At 40.6% G+C, this 18,732-nt stretch overlaps 1 protein-coding gene across 3 annotated transcripts; it reads left to right on the top strand.

The window, feature by feature from the left end:
- Window positions 1-112: 112 nt before the first annotated feature.
- Window positions 113-18,732, top strand: PATZ1 (POZ/BTB and AT hook containing zinc finger 1). 3 transcript variants are annotated; one of them, XM_058851601.1, is made up of 6 exons: window positions 113-1,398; window positions 3,739-3,802; window positions 6,932-7,003; window positions 9,349-9,520; window positions 15,272-15,409; window positions 17,189-18,732. In XM_058851601.1, exons 1-6 carry the CDS (start codon window positions 113-115, stop codon window positions 17,605-17,607), a joined length of 2,151 nt encoding a protein of 716 aa, XP_058707584.1. In that variant the 3' UTR covers window positions 17,608-18,732. The 3 variants fall into 3 exon arrangements, with proteins under 3 accessions (XP_058707584.1, XP_058707585.1, XP_058707586.1); XM_058851602.1 differs by lacking the exon at window positions 6,932-7,003; XM_058851603.1 differs by lacking the exons at window positions 6,932-7,003; window positions 15,272-15,409.

The following is an 18,732-nucleotide window of genomic DNA, read 5'->3' as shown; positions in this document are numbered from 1 at the left end:
GCCGCCGGCCCGGGCAGGGGCGGGGAACGAGCAGGAGGAGGCGGCGCGCGCCGCCGGGCGGCCCGAGAGCGCGCGCGCCCCCTGCGGGCGCCGGCGGGGCGGCGCAGCCCCCATGGAGCGGGTGAGCGAGGCCGCCGCCTGCGGCCCCTCGTCGGGCTGCTACACCTACCAGGTGAGCCGGCACAGCGCCGACGTGCTGCACAGCCTCAACCAGCAGCGCAAGAACGGCGGCCGCTTCTGCGACGTGCTCCTACGCGTGGGCGACGAGAGCTTCCCGGCGCACCGCGCCGTGCTGGCCGCTTGCAGCGAGTACTTCGAGTCGGTGTTCAGCGCGCAGCTCGGCGACGGGGCAGGTGGCGGCGGCGGCGGCGCGGAGGGGAGCGCGGCGGAGGCGGCGGCCGGAGGGGCTGCAGCGGCGGCCGGCGGCGCCCCCGGGGGCGGGCGGGAGCTGGAGATGCACACCATCAGCTCCAAGGTGTTCGGAGACATCCTGGACTTCGCCTACACGTCGCGCATCGTGGTGCGGCTGGAGAGCTTCCCGGAGCTCATGACGGCCGCCAAGTTCCTACTGATGCGCTCCGTGATCGACATCTGCCAGGAGGTCATCAAGCAGTCCAACGTGCAGCTCCTCGTGCCCCCCGCACGCCCTGACATTATGCTGTTCCGTCCGGGGGCTGCTGACCTCGGCTTCCCTCTTGATATGACCAATGGTGCCGCTTTGGCACCCAATGGCAATGGCATTGCTGGCATGCCTGAAGACGAGGCCACGCGGGCTGCGCTCACGGCTGCGCAGTCCTCCCTACCTGTCCTGCAGGGTGTGGACCGCCTGCCCATGGTGGCGGGACCTCTGTCCCCACCGCTGCTGGCCTCACCCTTCCAGAATGTTGCTGCTAGTGCCCCCACTTTAAGCACCAAGAGGGGCAGAGGGCGTCCCCGTAAAGCCAATCTCTTGGACTCCATGATGTTTGGTACCCCAGGGGGCCTGCGAGAGGCTGGTATCCTGCCTTGTGGTCTCTGTGGGAAAGTATTCACGGATGCTAATCGTCTTCGGCAGCACGAGGCTCAACATGGGGTGACAAGCTTGCAGCTGGGCTACATAGACATCCCACCCCCACGACTGGGTGAAAACGGTGTTCCTGGTCAGGATGACCCCGATGCACCTCGAAAAAGAAGCAGGACGAGGAAACAGGTGGCCTGTGAGATCTGTGGCAAGATTTTTCGGGACGTGTACCACCTGAATCGGCACAAGCTGTCACACTCTGGCGAAAAGCCTTACTCTTGTCCGGTGTGTGGCTTGCGGTTCAAGCGAAAAGACAGGATGTCCTATCATGTTCGATCGCATGATGGCTCTGTGGGAAAGCCCTACATCTGCCAGAGCTGTGGAAAAGGCTTTTCCAGGTAAGAGGATGCTTGTAGGGACCATTGACACAAAGAGAGACCTATAAAGTTGACTTTCCTATCTCTTGGAAATGTACTTAGGATAGTTTGACTGTTCCGCTTTAAAATGTCTCAAGGAGTGAGACTTCCATCATTTCCTCTGGGATGCTATTCTGCAGTCTCTTGGAAGGGTTTAAAAGTAATTAAGACATTGAACTGGGAGTCAGCTGGCTTCTGGCTAACGTTCCCAGCTTTGTCCCAGAGTTGGTTGTATGCGTGTCCTTGGGCAAATCAGTCAGTCTCTCTCCCTCAAATAACTCTTCTGTGAACTGGGTATTGAAATAATTACCTGCCTCACAGAAGTGTCTTGAGATCGCTGATGTGTAGGTAGTTTGAAGGTGCTGTTGAAGTGCAAAATAATACATCTCAAGATTATTATTTTTCTCGTATCCATTTTAAATTTTCTTTTTCTTAACTTCCCTTCATTTCTCTTAGTTCGTAATGTTTTTTATCACCCAAATGTGAAGGAAGAGGTGAGATTTCAAAGGCTGCAGCATCAAGTGTCTTTTAATACATGATCTTTGTGTCCTTTGGGTTTACATCCTTCTGAAGGGGATCCTGTTTCTGCCCTGCAACATACGTAAGATCTGTGCATTTAATGTTGCTGATTTTTTGTTGTCGCTGTTTGTGGGAGCTAATTTAATAAGTAGTTTGGTACACGTAGTTGTGTTAGTGGTATCTTATAGTCTGAGTAAATGAATTTGAAACTTTTTTGGAATTTTGCCGCTCGCTTTGAGTGTAGAAGTAGTGGGGGGGAGGGGGATGCATACACTGCTATTTCTGTACTAGCAGTCGGTTTTCTACAGCACTTGATTTGCTCTGACATGAGGGAAGGAATCGAGGTCTCAAATCAAAAGGCCACCAGGCTGTGTAAATTGTGGAATTGTGCCCCTGCTCTCTTTTTGATAGAGGGACTTTCTGTTATTGAAATAAATTATGAAAATGTAGCCCCACCCCCCCTTCTTCTTTTAAATCGGCAGTAATTAGGGATGCAGCTTCATAAGGGCTGCAGATTCAGTGATGGAAGGTCACAAAATGAAAATTTCATCTGTGGCTAGAAGTGCAAGTACTTTTCTTATAGCACTATCTGGGATCACGTGCCAGGTTTTATTGTTTTTACTCACACTTAAAGATTTCTGCTGTTGCTGAATGAAAGGTTTTCGGAGGAAGTGAGAAATACATGTTGAGTTCCTATTTTCCCCAGTAAGTTAATGTGAGCAGGCTAGAATGCTGTTACAAAAATTAACAACAAAACCGTTTGTGTATCTGTAAAACCAAAGTATGAATGAAAACCAGAGACTGTTAAGTTTCAGTATTCAATCTTAGGAGCAGCCTGAGGAAGTTGGAAGCGTGATGTCTCTTTTTAGTGTCCTTTCCTGTATTCTGTAGCGCAGCACGTGAGCTTGCTGGGCTTGAGGTACCCAGAAGGACCCCAACCAGTCTGTCCGGTTACACCGCTCCAGCGCTGGAGCATCGGGTGTAAGAGCCTCACTGCAAAGTCCAGCCTATTTTCTGTCTGCAGTGCGTGAATTCCATCCCGTGCCCTCTCATTGGTGCAGCTGGGAAGTTGGGGGAGGAGAGGGTGGAGAAGTTGTTTCCAAGCAGTTTTGGTCTCATACAATGAAAAGCTTTCTTCCCACTAGGAGAAACTCCCACCAGGACAATCTGCAGCTCTTCAGTCCTTTCTTCTTCCAAGTAGGCTTTGCTGGTTGTGAAGAATGGTCTAACTTTTTACAGTAATAATTTGCTCTTCCATTGCACCTTCTAGTTGGAATGTTCAGAGCACTTTATTTGTATTAATGCAGTCTCCCTACCAAGTTGTAAGTTAGGACTATTTTTTCATCTTGCAGGTGGAAAATGTGTCACAGCAACAGAGTTTAGATAGTCTTTTTTTGCAAGAGATGCTTAAAATTGGCTTTTTTTTCATCTGTGTTTAGGACATAAACCAAAAGGGTCTGATTTTCAAATATTAAACAACTGTAAATCAAAGTGCCTGATTGTTAAGGTCTAAATAAGATTTTGGATGGGGATGTACAGGCTTGAAAATCATAATTTGTATTTCCTGTTTCCTCTGATCACTCAGTCATGATTTCTTCCTGAGGAGAAAATGCTGCCTTTTTAGCAAGTTGGAGAGGGTACATAAGGTAGAGTCCCAGTTGTTGGTGATGTGGTTCTTGGAAAGTTAAATATCACTACATTTGTCATAGATACAGCACTGGGATTTTTTTTCTTTTCTTGTTAAAATTGTAACTTTATTTTTAGTATTTGTTTTAAGTGTGCTTATGTGTATTTTCCTTTAAGGCCAGACCACTTGAATGGACACATCAAACAGGTGCATACCTCAGAGAGACCTCACAAATGTCAGGTAGGAGCCAGACTGATGTTGTGGGTAATGTTTGGCATTGCATTTATGTGTACAGACAATTTTGAAGTATCAGTAGGAGTACCATGTAAATGTGATTTGGGATAAATGTTTGTAAAGAACAGTGTTCCACAGTGACATCTGCTTTACCTCCCTCCTGTCCCCCCTTGCCTCATCTACAGCTTTGGTCCTCCTGCCTCCCCCGCTTCTACCAGATGTTCTTCCCTACTGTGCTGTCCCAGTCTCACCCTGGATCTCTTATCCAGCCACCTGGGCTTGGAGTCAATGTCACTGATTATTCCCTCCCTCTTTTTTAAATTGCAGTTGTTGCCATCAGGAGGCTCCAATGCTGACTTCATTTTTTTAGAATAACTTCAATAAATAATTAGTAAATTGTAATTATCATAACTTGTCAAGATACTACTTTTTTATATTGCATAGCTGTCAGAACATTGCACTGAGCAAAATTGGAAGCTTTTTTTTATCTCAGAGAGAATATAAATAATGGCATCACAGTATCCTTTGTTGTACAATGTCATAATGTTGTATATAGTTTTTTACAGTTAATAAGGTTTGAAAGACCAAATGAAGGAAGACATTTTATAATCCATTTATAGAGAGATTTAAAAGGTGCCTGGAAGTATCAATTAAAACAAAGTTGAGAATCAGCTTCCACCATCACACATTGCCATCAGAGAGATGTTGGGCAAACTTTCAAAACAGTTGTTGGGCTAACAATCTCCATGCTTGGCTTCTGAATAAATATTTAATATTTATTTAAAGAAGCAGGAGCAAGATTATTTTCTTTTTTTTTTTCTTCTTTTGAAGACAGTGAAAGTTAGAGGATTTTTTCTTCTAAAATATTTAACCATGTTTTATGAACTTAGACAATCCTACATGATTGCTGCCTCCTGATCTGCATTGTTGCACGTTTTGACACACCTATATTTCCTTCAAATTGTGAGAGTATCGATACATTTTGAAATTTTAAGAATCCTGAGAAGTTTTCCAGACAGCTGGAGCCATCTAAAGGTTTCTCTTGACATCCATATGATCTGTGAAAGCCCAGGACATTTGAAACTCAGGCCATAGAGGTGTCACATTGTCCTAGATAAAGCCTTAGATTGGCTCAAGCTTCTTGAGATGATTTTATGTGTTTATACAAACAGATTTATACAAACTGGAAAATTCCACTCGTAAAAAAAAAAATCACAATGTGGGGACAGCAAGGGGTCTATGGATGAACTGATGGTGCATGTTTATGTCCCAACATGAACAGACACTCCTCAGTCTTTTGCTACTTGATGCCAAGATTACTGGATGAACACTTTAAAAATTACACAGATAGCTATGAATTGTCCTTTGCCAACTGATGACCAACAATTCTTTTATAGTTTAACATTGATTTAAGAATATTAAGTATCAACTCCATGTGAATCAGAGGATACGCTAAGAGCTCAGAAGTAAAGGAACATGGAAGCTAAGATGGCACAGCCAAGCTCAATGCCATTTCCTTGCACACTTGTATTTTGTGATAGCACTTTCCAAGAGCAGTCTTTCTTACTGTGTGTTGTCTAAAGTGCTGTAATACTGTATGCACTGTTCATTTCAGTTAAAAGGTACTAGTCTATAGGTTATAATCATCAGGACAGAGTTGAGATTGTCCTTCAGGCTTGGTTTGTTCTTGATTTTTGGTTGCTTAGCCCTGCAAAATTAATTTTTCAGGAGTCTTAAGGCACGGAAAATTTATTAATGACCTGTTGTGTGTCTTTGCAGAAAATGCTTTGTAATATCCTATCAGATTTAGAAAGTCTTCTTGAATATGCACAGATCTGCTATACATTGTAGAAACCACAGAAGGGATGCAGTCACTCAAAACTTGTTTCAAATATGAAAACTGATGTATAAATTGATAAAGTTCTCCCTGTGATTATCTCATAATCAGTTACACATCTGTTCCATTATAAATATATCTAACACAGGATCTGGCCACCAAGAAGGAAAAGAGTGTAATATTGGCATGTTGTTTCCCCTTTTTCCATTCTCTTTTTCCACTGATTTTGTTTGGCAAATTAGTTCCCCCTGAGAGCAGCCTGAACAGCATTGAGCATCCTTTTTGAATCTTTTCAGTTCCTGTTGAAAATTCCTGTTATTGTCATGCTTTGTTTATGTTTACTGGAAAAGAGAATTAGCCTGTCAGTAAACAGAAGAGCACTCCAGAATCCTCTATTGCAATGTCATTTTTGGAATTTGTGCTCTGTTATGATTTAAACAAACTGGCCATTTACCTGAGCTCTTACGTATCTTTGCAAACCGGTGATATGTATGTAATGTTTCGTTGGTGTGGCATCACAGTACACTTTGGAATACCAAAACCAAAGTGGGAAGGTGTCAACCCAACTTCAGAATAAATGAAAGTATGAGAAACAGGACAATTTTAAGCTGAACATCCCTGCAACAGCTGTAGTTTTCAGTGCTCAGTTTGTAATCCTACACTCATCCCCCTGAAATAATGGCTGTGCTTCTCAGGTCTTTCACAAGCAACCTAATTTCCAGCACCTCTAGTACCTGATGCCAAAGTCTTGACTCCAGCTTTTTCATTACTGTTAAGATAGACTCAGATTAGGGAAGATCTCCAGAGAGCCAAAGCAGCTGAAAAATCAGATCCAAGGAGTTGTCCAGGTGTCCGGGCAAATGGCACTCTGGATCTTTTCCCTTGGATGGTTGCACTGGTGAATTTATTTTTTTTTCCCCAGTCTGACAGTTGAGTGCTGGCTATAGGAGAAGGAGTGAGTCAGTTTTGTGGCCAGAATGGGGCAGCTCAGTTACTGACCCCACGGGATGGGGTGAAGCTGTCAGCTTTGGCGTGTCCATGTGTGAAAGTCAGGCTGCAGTTTGGGAACAAACAGTGATCTGAAAATCTGTAGACTTGAAAAGAACAAGGGGAGAAAAAAGAAGTTTGCTCCTCTCAGAGACAAGACAGGTTGTTGTGGCAAATTAAATAACCAAGAAAAATACAGGTTAAATTAAAGCACAACTTAATTGGCATCCCAAGTCCAGTGCGTATCCCATTGATTTCAATGCAGAATGAGTTTCTTCCTGTCCTAATTTCTCTTACTTCCTGCCTATTAGCAGGAAAATGGCAGCCACCATGGAATAAGCTCAGAGACATCCACATCCATAGAAAAGTTGAAACTTCAAGAGGTATTTCTTAAACAATGTTTTTTAAACTTTATATATTCTTTTTGATCTATTTATATACCTGTGCAATGCTTGATAGGAAAGCACTGGAGAGTTTTCTTCTGTGATTAACAATTAATGATAAATACTTAGCACTCATTTAGCACTTCACATCTTTCATAAAATAAAACTTTTTTTTTCTCTATACCTTTTATAAATATTAACTATTTGAATATTAACTTTGGGGTTTTCTTTAACCCTAGTCCTGTCTCCCATTGTTATGATTCAGCTAAACTGGTTCTTGCTTTCTCCACTGGACTTAATTATTGTTTTTAAGCTTTGTTGCAGATATATTTATATATAGCTTATCCAAAGGTGAGCTTTACACAACTCAGCAGTAACAGTGGAAAATCAAACACATAAATTATTATATTGCTTTTCCCTAAGCTTTCAACTTGCTAAGTTCACTGTGGGATAGATTTGGTTTTATGTTGGCATCGCTGTATTTATGTGATTTGTCTCCGGTCTGCTTCTCATCGGCTAATGCACTCCCAATGCTCGGGTATGGACCCTCCTGCAGCTCCATAGCTTTAGAGTTAATGATGATGGATCTCTTGGCTGTCATTGTTGATAGTCTAGTCATATATCTTTAGCTGACATCCAACAGATTGATTAGTATCAGGGCTGCAATCCTGCCTTAAGAGAGTGCTTACCTCTAAGAACGCTTTAGTAAGTGAAAGCTGCACCTCTTTTGCTCAGCGCTGTGTACTGAGATTACAAATGAAGAGAAATCTTTCATGTTCAAGAATTTGCCTCTTAAATCTCAATACTTGTAATTTATAAATCTCTGTCTGGTGGGCCTAATTAAACTGTGTATGTCGCAGAAATCCAGATAATTTTACTGTTGCCTTTTAAATTTCATTAAGTTCTGATCCTCTGAGGTGTTAAGTCTTGTACTTGCTGCAGAGCAGCCTCATCTCCATGGGAGTTTTCCACACTTAAGCATCTCATAGGATTGAATGAGTGTAAAGCCTGTTGAAATTGATAGGTGCTTTTCAGCTGCCTTCAATGGTTTTTGGATTAAGCTCTTGCTTAACTGAATTTTATGTAATTACGTTATCCTCTTCTGTATTATCAATTTCACTTACTTGAATTATAATTTTGGAATTTTACGAAGATTGTTACTTTAACAAGTCTTGCCTCTATTGAAACAGTGATTTGATTACACACTGATATTTAAAAATACAGATTATACCCAGTTCCCAAGACATTGAACAGCCTCATATTATTTCTTTGGGGATTCTGGTTATAACTCTTAAAACTGTGTTATTTTATATGAAGTTGGTATAAACAAAACACTGTACACTCTTGAATGTCACTGCTCCAGCTTGGTCTGGTCATTCTGATGTATGTTTGCTTTTCTTGCACTTGTGAAATGGTTTAGACTATAATACCTTGTGCAGCATATTGCTGGTGATTTATTTCCCTTCACACATTAGAGACAGAGCAAGCCTTTCAGAACTGGCAGGCCACTGTAACAGGCTGTGGGTACAGCCTGCCTGCCCATTGCTGGGGTTATAAAAATGGGAGGGAGCCTTCACTTATCAGACAGATTTCAGCTGGAAAGTGGGAAAATAGAATCAATATTATGCGAAATCAAGCTTGTTTTGTGGTAGTAAGTGGAATATGATACCTTGACCAGGGGTAAGTTAAAACAGATTATAATGTCATGCAGTTATTTTGATACCTGCTCAGTTTTGAGGCTTCACTTCTACAGTTTGTCTCCACTGCTGCTGTGGATACCAGGATGACTCTTCTGCTGTCTCTTGTCATTGTCATCCCAGATAATTCTCTGATCCTTTGTTTGTGTATCTTCACACTCCAAAAGAATTCTGTGTACTGAAGTTAGATTTATCTCATCAAAGAATAGAATTTAGGAAAATGACAGAGAGGACATTTGAGTGGTTTAAAGTGATTGGAATGGCTCAGTGGAATGGCAGAACTTACTGTAAACGGAGCAAGGTGGTTTCTGCTATTTCTTCTGTTAAATATTACGTAAGACTTTAGTATCTTCATCCTCAGAAAGGAGCAAAAGCCTTACAAGTCTATCTTGGTGTAAGTTTTACTGTCTATAGTGTATCAGAACTGTTTTCTTGTTGCTTTAATTCTTTTGAATAGTAGCATTACATCTTGTGCAATGCATTGGTGTTCTGAACTTTTTATCTGGGGGAAAAAGGCTTGTGCATCATGTAATTTTTTGTGTTTGCACAGGATCTAAGGTATTTACTCTAAAGAATACTAAATATATTCAACAATATCAGTGCTGTTAGCAGAGTTGATGAGTCACATGGTTCTCGTTATACCTGCAGACTTGTAATGCTTCCTTTGCCACTCGTGACCGGCTGCGCTCACACCTGGCATGTCACGAAGACAAAGTTCCATGCCAGGTGTGTGGGAAGTACTTGCGAGCAGCATATATGGCAGATCACTTGAAGAAGCATAGCGAAGGACCAAGCAATTTCTGCACTATCTGTAACCGAGGTAATGAAGAAACTATTTTTTTATTCCAGTGGGATGGGACAGCACTTGAGGGGAGCTGTAAGGCTGCGTGACTCTGCAACAGGAGGAGGTTGTACCCTATTTGTGTACATACTCTGCCTTTCCTACTGACTGCTTAACCCTGAAACTGATGGAGTATAGGTCTAGCCTTTTCACATGGCAGATAGTTCCCAAAGAAACTCGGTTTAAATCTGAAGCAAATTTTATTTGCTAAATAGCCAGATCCCTATATGAAATAACCATGATAAGTTGCCTTGCTGCCATTCAACATGCATTTTTGTTTTTCTATACCTGATTAGATTTAAGCTCTTGCAGTCAGTTTGGAAGAAAAATGTTTTTGTATCTTTGAAATGCACATTAAATTGAAAATCATACACTGAACATAAATCTGCATTATATTACCGAGTCTTAACCTCCTGGTGCAATAGAGTCAAGCTGCTTCTCCCTCTTAACACAAAAAACTGTTTTGTACTAATGTACATTTCTGAAACATACTTTGTAAAGAGCACTAAAAATGTGCTTTACCTTTATTTGTACAAATACAGCTTTTCACAGTTGGAAGGGACCCATAAAAATCACCGAGTCCAACTCCCTGCTCCGTGCAGCACCATGTAAAACTAAACCATATGACTAAGCTTATGAAGCTTTTCCATCTCTTTGGGGTACTCTTCAGTTGGAGAGAGTTGGAAATTTAGCCTTTGTGGGATGTAAGGCAAGCTGGAAAAATTATTTTGACTTATTGGTGACTTTTTTGTGAGGGATTAATTCACAGCTTCAGAATGCCTTTTTGGCTCACACAGGTATACATTGCTAGTAGGTGTTAGAAGAGATTGCTGTGTTTTGGGATATTTTTTTTTTCTGTGAGTTTTTTTCCTGACATGTGTTCTGTGTTCTAGTTTAAGAGAGGTGAAATCTTTTGAAAAAATTAAGCTCTGCTATGTTTAATGTGCAGACTGTACAAGGAGCTCTTGGAGTTGATGAGTAATGAGACATTAAAATGCAAGGGAGGTGTTGCCACTAGTTGAACAGTCTGTGAATCCTGAAAGTGATGTTATGAGTGTGAGTGGAAAAGGCATCTGGGTTGAAAATCTTAAGGTTTTGAAGCTCTAGGTGGATGGTATGAAATGAAGCTTGCCCTCCTTTTCAGCTGAAGGCCTGGCTTCTGAAAAACAGCTTAAGCTTATCCTGATTCTTTTTGTGACAACAACATGGATGATACTGTTTGAGATCCAGGTGCTATCCTGCTCTCCTTCCGTTGAACGTGGTGTCAAACAGAAACTCAGATGGGTTGGGAGGAATTGTCTTGTTCCCACGATTTGTAAGCTTGAATTTCAACTTAACTACCAGTGGATGTCACTGCAGCTCTTCAGAAATGGAGCCAGTGTGACAAAGACAGACCCGGTATTCAAACAATAAAATGACTGAGTGATTTATTCACATTTTACAAATCTAAATGTACAGTGGCAATTTAAGTAAAATATATACTTTGCTGTAGAAGGATAGGGAACCTGTGTACAGGTTCAAACTTCAAGCAACTACTTTCTTCTTATACTTTGTGTATTTCATGGGAGTTGTTGGAATTGTCTGCTGTGAATTTCAGTTCACATCAGGATTTTTAAAATGTAATTATGAATAATGTTTAACAGGAAGTGTTAAAATTCATAGGAAGGGGAAGCTACAGACTGGATTTGTCAAACAATTGTGTTGTAAACTCATTGTTTTATGCTGTAAATTTTGATTATAGATTTGTGATCAATGACAGCAGAATTTTTAATCCTAGATGTTCTAGAATCGAAGTATAATGCTCATTGTTTTAAACAGTTAATTTTTAAATTGTTGAGCCTGGCAAGATGAAGTCTAATGGAAAATTTCTGCATTAGAAATATCTATTTGATAGGCATTGGTGCAGTCAGAAGCCACACACAGTAACCTGATCACAGCTGTGCCATGGCTGAGGTGCTTGTGCAGTGTGATTTTGTTTATTCTTCCCTTGGCTAATATGCTGATGTATTTTTTAATTGAAACTTAGCTGGTTCTGGATATAGTAATTGTCAGCCTCTGGATATAGTAATTGTCAAGCAAGAATGCTCTACAAGCTCAAGCTGCTTGTGGAGAGAATTTTGGATGTTGGCCACTTAAAAAAAAAGTGGATGAAAAGGTGACTCTACACAGCTCAACACTCCCAGTGCTAATAACAGAGCTTAGACTTCCTCAGTTTATCCTGCTGGGCTGAAGGCTTTCTGTGGAACTTAATGAAGTGTCTTACGTTGTTTCTAAGGTTTAATGGGTTTAAGAGATGTGGATGGAACTCAGTACCTGGCAGAAAGCAGTAGTCAGTGGTTTGCCATATCACGTGGCTCATTTGTTTATCATACTTACTTCTTTTACAATGTGGCAGTATAATTTTAAAGAACTATGAGCTGTGATTTGATGTTTTATCCAGGTTGTTTCCTTACTTGAGGTTTTTATGCTTAGAGTAATCATGGAAACAATTAAATCTTGTTAAATCAGGGAAACAGTGAAGCAATTTTGAGGGGTTTTGTATTGTTTTTTTTTTCCCTGGGGGATTTTGGGGTTTGTTTTGGTTTCTTTTTCTTTTTCTTTCTTGGTTTGGTATTTTGTTTCATTTTGGTTTTTTTCTTAAAGAATTTGTCTAAATTGTGCTTAAAAAACTAATCCTCAAGCTTCACCTTTTAAGACAAATTCTCTTTAATCAGTTTAAATAGAAAAGACATGCTCCTGATGCGTTGTTACACAATCTTCTATTACCATCCTTAGGAACTTTATTTGCTTGTGTGGGCTTTTTCAAAGGATTCTAGAGATAAATGACTTTGGCAGGTCTAGAGCTGGTACTTGGTAATAACACATACAGTTCAGAAGTTTGGGTTTATGTTTCAAATGCATACAGATTGTTTCACAGAATCAAATTAGTTAGGAAAAGGGTAAATATTCCAATCACAAATGAGAATTTATTTTTCATGATGAGTTCTTGTACGTTTCATGGTGGCAGAGTCCATTAAAGCAAGCCACATTCTCCTTATGTTCTAGCTAAATCCAAATTACAATTTTTGAACAAGGGGCATCCTGCAATTATTTCTACAGTTTATCTCCTTATAAATCTTATCTAAGAGATCAAGGGGTAGGTCCCATTTATATAAAGGAGATAATTTCATCTCTATACATATTTTTAATATTGGTTCTTCTGGTATGAAGAAATAATCTGCCCTACAAAGTAGAGAGATGTGTATGAGTAAAGTAATAAATACATTCCTTCTCTGGAAAATACTGCCACTTTATCCTCTGGATTAGTCTGACTTTCCTCTGAAAAAGACTTTTAAGAATGAAGGATTAAGGTCTATGAACCCCCATCTTCCTAGGACAGGCATTCATAATTAAAGTCTGGTGGAGATAAAAAGACCAGTGCTAAGTGCTTCAGAAAAAAATTAGGATGAAAACAACTCCAAAAACATCTCTCTTTAAACAGTTTCCCATGAAGCAATTGGCATTCTTACGGTTTTGATGGAAGTTGATGACTCACATGTTCATCTGCCAAGTGCATAAAGGGGAGTTAACACACTTCACAGCAGTTTTCATTATATAAAACAATGTACTCTACAAAAAGAACTGCAGAGTTCAGAAAAAATATTGTGTGCAGAGATTAAAAGTTCAGATTTTCCTGTGTCAGTTGTGGTGTAGAAAAACACTGAATACCTGCATGTAGTCCTTTTATAATGCTTGGCAGTGAGGTTTTAATGCATTGCTCCATCAAAGAGGTTGATCTCAACATGCATGTGGTTATTAGCCACACGTGTGAAATAAGGAGAGTACCTCATAGGTGGAAGTGTCACCATTATTATCTGTACACTGTGCCCTTTTCTCTACCAGTCAGAGGATTGTTCTTTCAGGTCTACAGTGGGTTTTTTTTTGTATTTGTAAGAATATATTCTCTTGTTGCACCGTGAGATTTTCAATGCAACATTTTGTGTCTGAGGGTAGGTCTTGCATTATTTCAGAGGATAATATCCTTACTTTAATTCCCCGGATGACTTGGCCTTGGTGATTCTGCTCCATTGTGTTTTGAGACTCGTATGATCTTGGTTTCTTCACAGTTGCGATGTATCTACTTCTCTGTACTTCTATCTTCAGCTCAGGGGTCCACAGGAACTACCTCTTGTTCATTCTCAGCAGCCTGCTCCTTTTCCCTTCAGCAGGTTGCTGTGGAGTTCTTGCTTTGCAGGTCCTCTGTATATAATTCGTAATAACCCCTGGATGAAAGTCAGGATAGAGGGATATTCTGTGTGCTAGGCACAGGGAAATTTAGTGTAAAGCCACATTCATTATTAAATTCAGCACCTGAAACTAGCAGCTGCAATCAGAAAATCCACCCCAGAGAGGTGTGTAGTATTTGGTTTGCGGCCTTCCTAATATATTATTATATATTATCAAATGTAAATGCAGTTATATCACTACAAAAATGGCTTTATGGCAGAATATCTATTCATATTTTAAGCAAAATATTGTTTTGAAAGTTCTCTTGCAAGGACTTGTGCTGTAAAGGCTATATTGGTTTAAAAAAAATCTAGCGCTTGGGTTTTCTCTCTCCAGAAAGGGAACCTGCAACTCTGGGTCTGTGATGGTGAACCTTGTGTTGTGTTCTTAGTTTTTAGTGGAAAATGTTTCTAACATGAAAGTGCCATAATACTCTGTTCAAAATAAAATAGAAAATTAAGCTGGTTGGTGGTGGTAGCTTTACCTCTGTAGGAAGTCTTTAAAACTCTGTCCTCTTTGTGCCTCATATATGGTCCAAATGTACTAGTAGTAATTGCAAATTTTATTGAGGTTGAATTGAAAAACATTCCAAAGTATATGTGAGATAATTTATTGCATTAAAGAGAAACAACATATTTGTGAGGCTTTAAAAAAACATTTTAAAAAGCACATGCACAAATGTAAAAAAGTGGTTTGTTCAGAAATCAATTGTTTGATATATATATGGTTTTATTTTCAGTGTTTGGCGCTTACAGATCAGAGCTAATAAAAATAGTGAAATTTATTTTTAATACTTTTTGTTAATTCTAGACAAAATATGAGTTCTAGTATACTTTTTAAAACTCAGGATGAGCTAACTGCAGGAAATGTTTTTTAAAAATTACTATAGAGCAAAACTGTATACCTTAAAAAGTCAATAGTTTCAGCTTTCTGCCTTCTAGAAGTCACTATAAGTGCTAGAAACCTAAAGGAAAAGAACCTATGGCACTAAAAACCAACGAGGGTTGTTAACTAGATAGCATTCCTTCAGATCTTAACAGCATAAAATCAACTAATCTGAGCTATCTTTCTAAGTATTATCAGATGAAGAAAGCATTTTTAATTGAAATAGATAAACCAGCACCAAAATGGTGAAGAGACATGGGTGCCTTTTTTTATGATGTCTCTTCTGCCTTTTTTTCCAGAAAGTTTCATGTCACCTGCTAGGTTTGCTTACACAGAATTTGTTTTTTAAGGAGGCTGTTCTCTCTTTGTGACTAACGAAAAGCAAACTCAGTCTGATGAAAAGTGTGCATTGCATTACTGCCTGACGATGACAGGACTCCTATGTGAGCATGTCAGAGGGAGCTGGTGGAACAGCAGCTTTGCAATAGGGAACAGGAGCAAGAGAAAGATTAAGGAACAGGGAAGGCAGATGTGTGTCTTTGCTGGTGGCAGGATCTCATCTCCTTTTATCTTGTTTAGGTTTCTCCTCTGCCTCCTACTTAAAGGTCCATGTTAAAACCCACCACGGTGTTCCCCTTCCCCAGGTCTCCAGGCACCAGGAGTCCATCCCGAATGGGGGAGCAGCGTTCCACTGCGTCAGGACCTATGGCATCAAAGGCAAGAGACTCGCTGCTCTGCACCTTGCTGCTCTGTGCAGAACTTTGTGTTGTGGGGTGTTGGGCTGGGCACGAGAAAGGGGAGGGAGGAAGGACAGGGAAAATACTGGAGAGAAGCTTAGGGAGATGCAGAGAAAATCCATAGCATCACGTAGGATGTAATACCTGTCATTGGATAGCCGATTTAACAAGTCTAGAGGAAGGAAATGGACACAGAAGAGTATGTGAAGTTTTAGTAGCTTCTTCAATTTGGAAGATTGAAAAAGCCATGTTAGTTCATCTTGAGCATCTTCCTTGGTGCAGTCAGCATCTGAACTTTGCCTGAGGGCAAGTTTGTTAGTCCCACTCCGCTTGAATCTCGCGTCAGTCAAACCCTGTTTCTGGTTTTAATAGGAACCATACTGTACATGCAGCCAGCTGTCTGTAGCTAAACTTACACTTCTAAATGCAGTTGTTGGGGAGGAGAGGTAAAGGGTGATAATAGTACTGGTGCTTTCTTGTTGGTTTTGACATTCATTCAGCTTGTGGGGGGGAAGGTGAAAAAGATGTTATTGTAAGCATAGTTGAGGAGTATTTAGCTTCTGAATAAGTAAAGCAGTGTGTTTATCTGTGTAGAATAGTTTTTTGCTTCTTGGCTTGAGCTGTCAGTATTCCCGGCGAAAGTGAAACAACAGAAAGTTCTTCAAAGCCACGGTTGTTCTGTTTCTTTTCTTGCCCAGGAGAACACAGTGGGCTGGGTTAAACAAAGTGTGTGCCAGCAGAAACCTTGAGTTGTGTAATTTTTTCTGTTGAAGTCTTGATAGAGTTACTAAGAAGCCCTTTAGTTTTGGGTGGTGTGCTGACTTAACAAGAGATTTATTCCAGCTCAGTGGTGTATTGATTTCATGCATATCCTGTTAGGTTTGTAATGCTGAGTCCAGAGCAGATCTGTCTTTTGGGCTGTGCCAAGTGGTTCTTTGGTGTCTTAGAGTTAATAGTAGGTACAGCCTGTTTGTATTCAGAGACTCCTTTAGTGAGCACGTCTGGGTTTCTCACGCTCATTCACATGCACTGAGCAAAAAAAGTGTGGACAAATTTCCTTGGCATAATGCCAGAGGAGAATGGGGAAGACTCCAAACATACCAATGGCTTTGCCAGGACATATACCCAAATAACTTAAAAAACATCCCTAACCTCCCTGCTGTTTCACACTGCAGTACTTAAAGATAGAACAATTTTAGGTTGTGAAGTTAACTTCTAACAGTGTTGCACTTGTAAAAAAGAGTTCCTTGAGACTAAATGGAATTGCACTTCTTAAATTGCAGTAGCGCACTGCTGTTTTGCTGAATGTTTCCAGGTTTCTTCACATCTTGCTGCAGCCTGTTGTGCTTCGTGAAGTTTCTAGGCTCTCCCCCAAAGTATCAACAACATTTCAGAAGTGTGCAAGTGAATTGCACAGTTGAAAATTCATCATTAGGTCTGTCCTTTTGTAGTGTCTGAGGTGTAAGCATTGTGAGACATCCTTGGGATTCAAGAAGTGAATAAACCAGAGACCCATTATGGTTGCATTCAGTATCATGACAAATCCCTAATGAAACCCCAGCTGTTGCTGTGATAGCAGCCTGGTGGTTTGGAAAGGGTTTTAGAGTATGAGGGATTGGATGTTAAGTGTGTATCATTCTGTTGTGACAGGCATTAACGTCATCAGGTGGTAACCAGTCGGATTTATTTTAATGCATGTTAAATATCTTCCTTTGGGAGCTAAGATTCTGAAAACTTCTCTCTTTTCTTTTTCCCGTAGAAGGCCAGAAATGTTCACATTCGGACCCGATTGAGAGTTCTGATTCATATGGAGACCTCTCTGACACCAGTGACCTCAAGACTCCTGAGAAACAGAGCACCAATGGGTCCTTCTCGTGTGACCTGGCAGTCAGCAAAAACAAAATGGAGACGGAAGGAGAGAAGAAGTACCCGTGCCCTGAATGCGGCAGCTTTTTCAGATCAAAGTCTTATCTGAACAAACACATACAGAAAGTTCACGTCAGGGCCCTTGGTGGCCCACTGGGGGACCTGGGTCCTGCTCTAGGATCCCCCTTCTCACCCCAACAGAACATGTCTCTCCTGGAGTCGTTTGGGTTTCAGATCGTCCAGTCAGCATTTGCATCATCCCTAGTGGATCCAGAGGTCGACCAGCAACCAATGGGGCCAGAGGGGAAATGAGATCAGCTGGATCTTAACAAAACAGAGCAGCAGTCTGGCTATAATGATAAGATGCTGTGAATGAAAGAGGAAATAATGAAATTTGGTTCTATAGCTGAGAATTTTTTATTCATTTTAGCTTCCCTCTTTGTCTCATGCCCTACCCCACCTTTAAACCTTCACTGGGGAGAGGGAGAAAATGCTTCTTTAGCTGATAAATTACAGAAGATGGTGGCCTTGAATAGGAGATATGACCCAAAACAAATGGAGCATTAGAGGCTGCTGCTGGTGTTTTCTTTGTGTTCTTCGAGAGTAATCAAAAGTTACCAGCACAGGTCTGAGAATGAGACAGTCCTAGTAACCGAGGCACCTCAGGAGCTGCAGCTACAGGGAGCTGTGATTTTGTTCTCTCTCTATTCCCCTGCCCTCCCTAAACTCCCCCAGAAAAACAGTAAGTTTAAAAAACAGACCCATTATTGAATATAATGTTGAATAAAATACCCCATGGTTCCTAGCAGGTTACAATGCAGTTGTCCTTTTAAAACCAGAAACATTTAAAGAAGGTGAGAGAATTTGAACCCCTTCTGCCTTTGTGAGGCTGTGAATGCTGCAGCAGGACTGAACTGCTGAAAAAAATCACCTTTCAGAACAGGTTGTTTTTATTACTTTTGACCATTAAACTTGCTGTCAGGTTTTTAATTCTTTATTATTATTATTATTTTAGGACCTGTTGTAGTGAATTGCTACTGAAAAGCCAGTCTAAGGCGATACACAGAACACTCATAAAGCAGCAGTCACATTAGGGTTAGTATTAATTTTTTTTTTTAGATGTACCATAATTAATAACTTGGCTAGTTGGTTGTTTTAAGTCTATGAAAGAAATAGTTTTTATGAAAAAAAAAAAAAAGAAAAAAAAAAAAAGGAAGGAAAAATATCCTTACAGTCTGGTTGACTGGTGCTCATTTTTCATGTGGGGACCTAGGGGATGAACACAATCAGCTATCGGGTTAACACTATGTACCACTGACTTGTTTAGTGTGAATAAACCCAGGGGTTCACAGAGTGATTTTGGTTTAATTGGATTGGACTCTATTAAAGAAGTTAGTATGTTACTTTGCATCCCCTCGTTTTGTCTGGTTTTTGAGC

The sequence above is a fragment of the Poecile atricapillus genome, chromosome 16 (assembly GCF_030490865.1).
Source record: "Poecile atricapillus isolate bPoeAtr1 chromosome 16, bPoeAtr1.hap1, whole genome shotgun sequence".
Classification (NCBI taxonomy): domain Eukaryota; kingdom Metazoa; phylum Chordata; class Aves; order Passeriformes; family Paridae; genus Poecile; species Poecile atricapillus.
Note: the sequence above shows the minus strand (reverse complement) of the source record. Positions and strands in the feature narration are given on the sequence as shown.

Coding starts and splice junctions, on each gene's coding strand:
- PATZ1 (XM_058851601.1), top strand. CDS start 113: ATGGAGCGGGTGAGCGAGGCCGCCGCCTGCGGCCCCTCGTCGGGCTGC. Junction 3,803..6,931: donor AGAGACCTCACAAATGTCAG/GTAGGAGCCAGA, acceptor CCTGCCTATTAG/CAGGAAAATGGCAGCCACCA. Junction 15,410..17,188: donor CAGGACCTATGGCATCAAAG/GCAAGAGACTCG, acceptor TTTTTCCCGTAG/AAGGCCAGAAATGTTCACAT.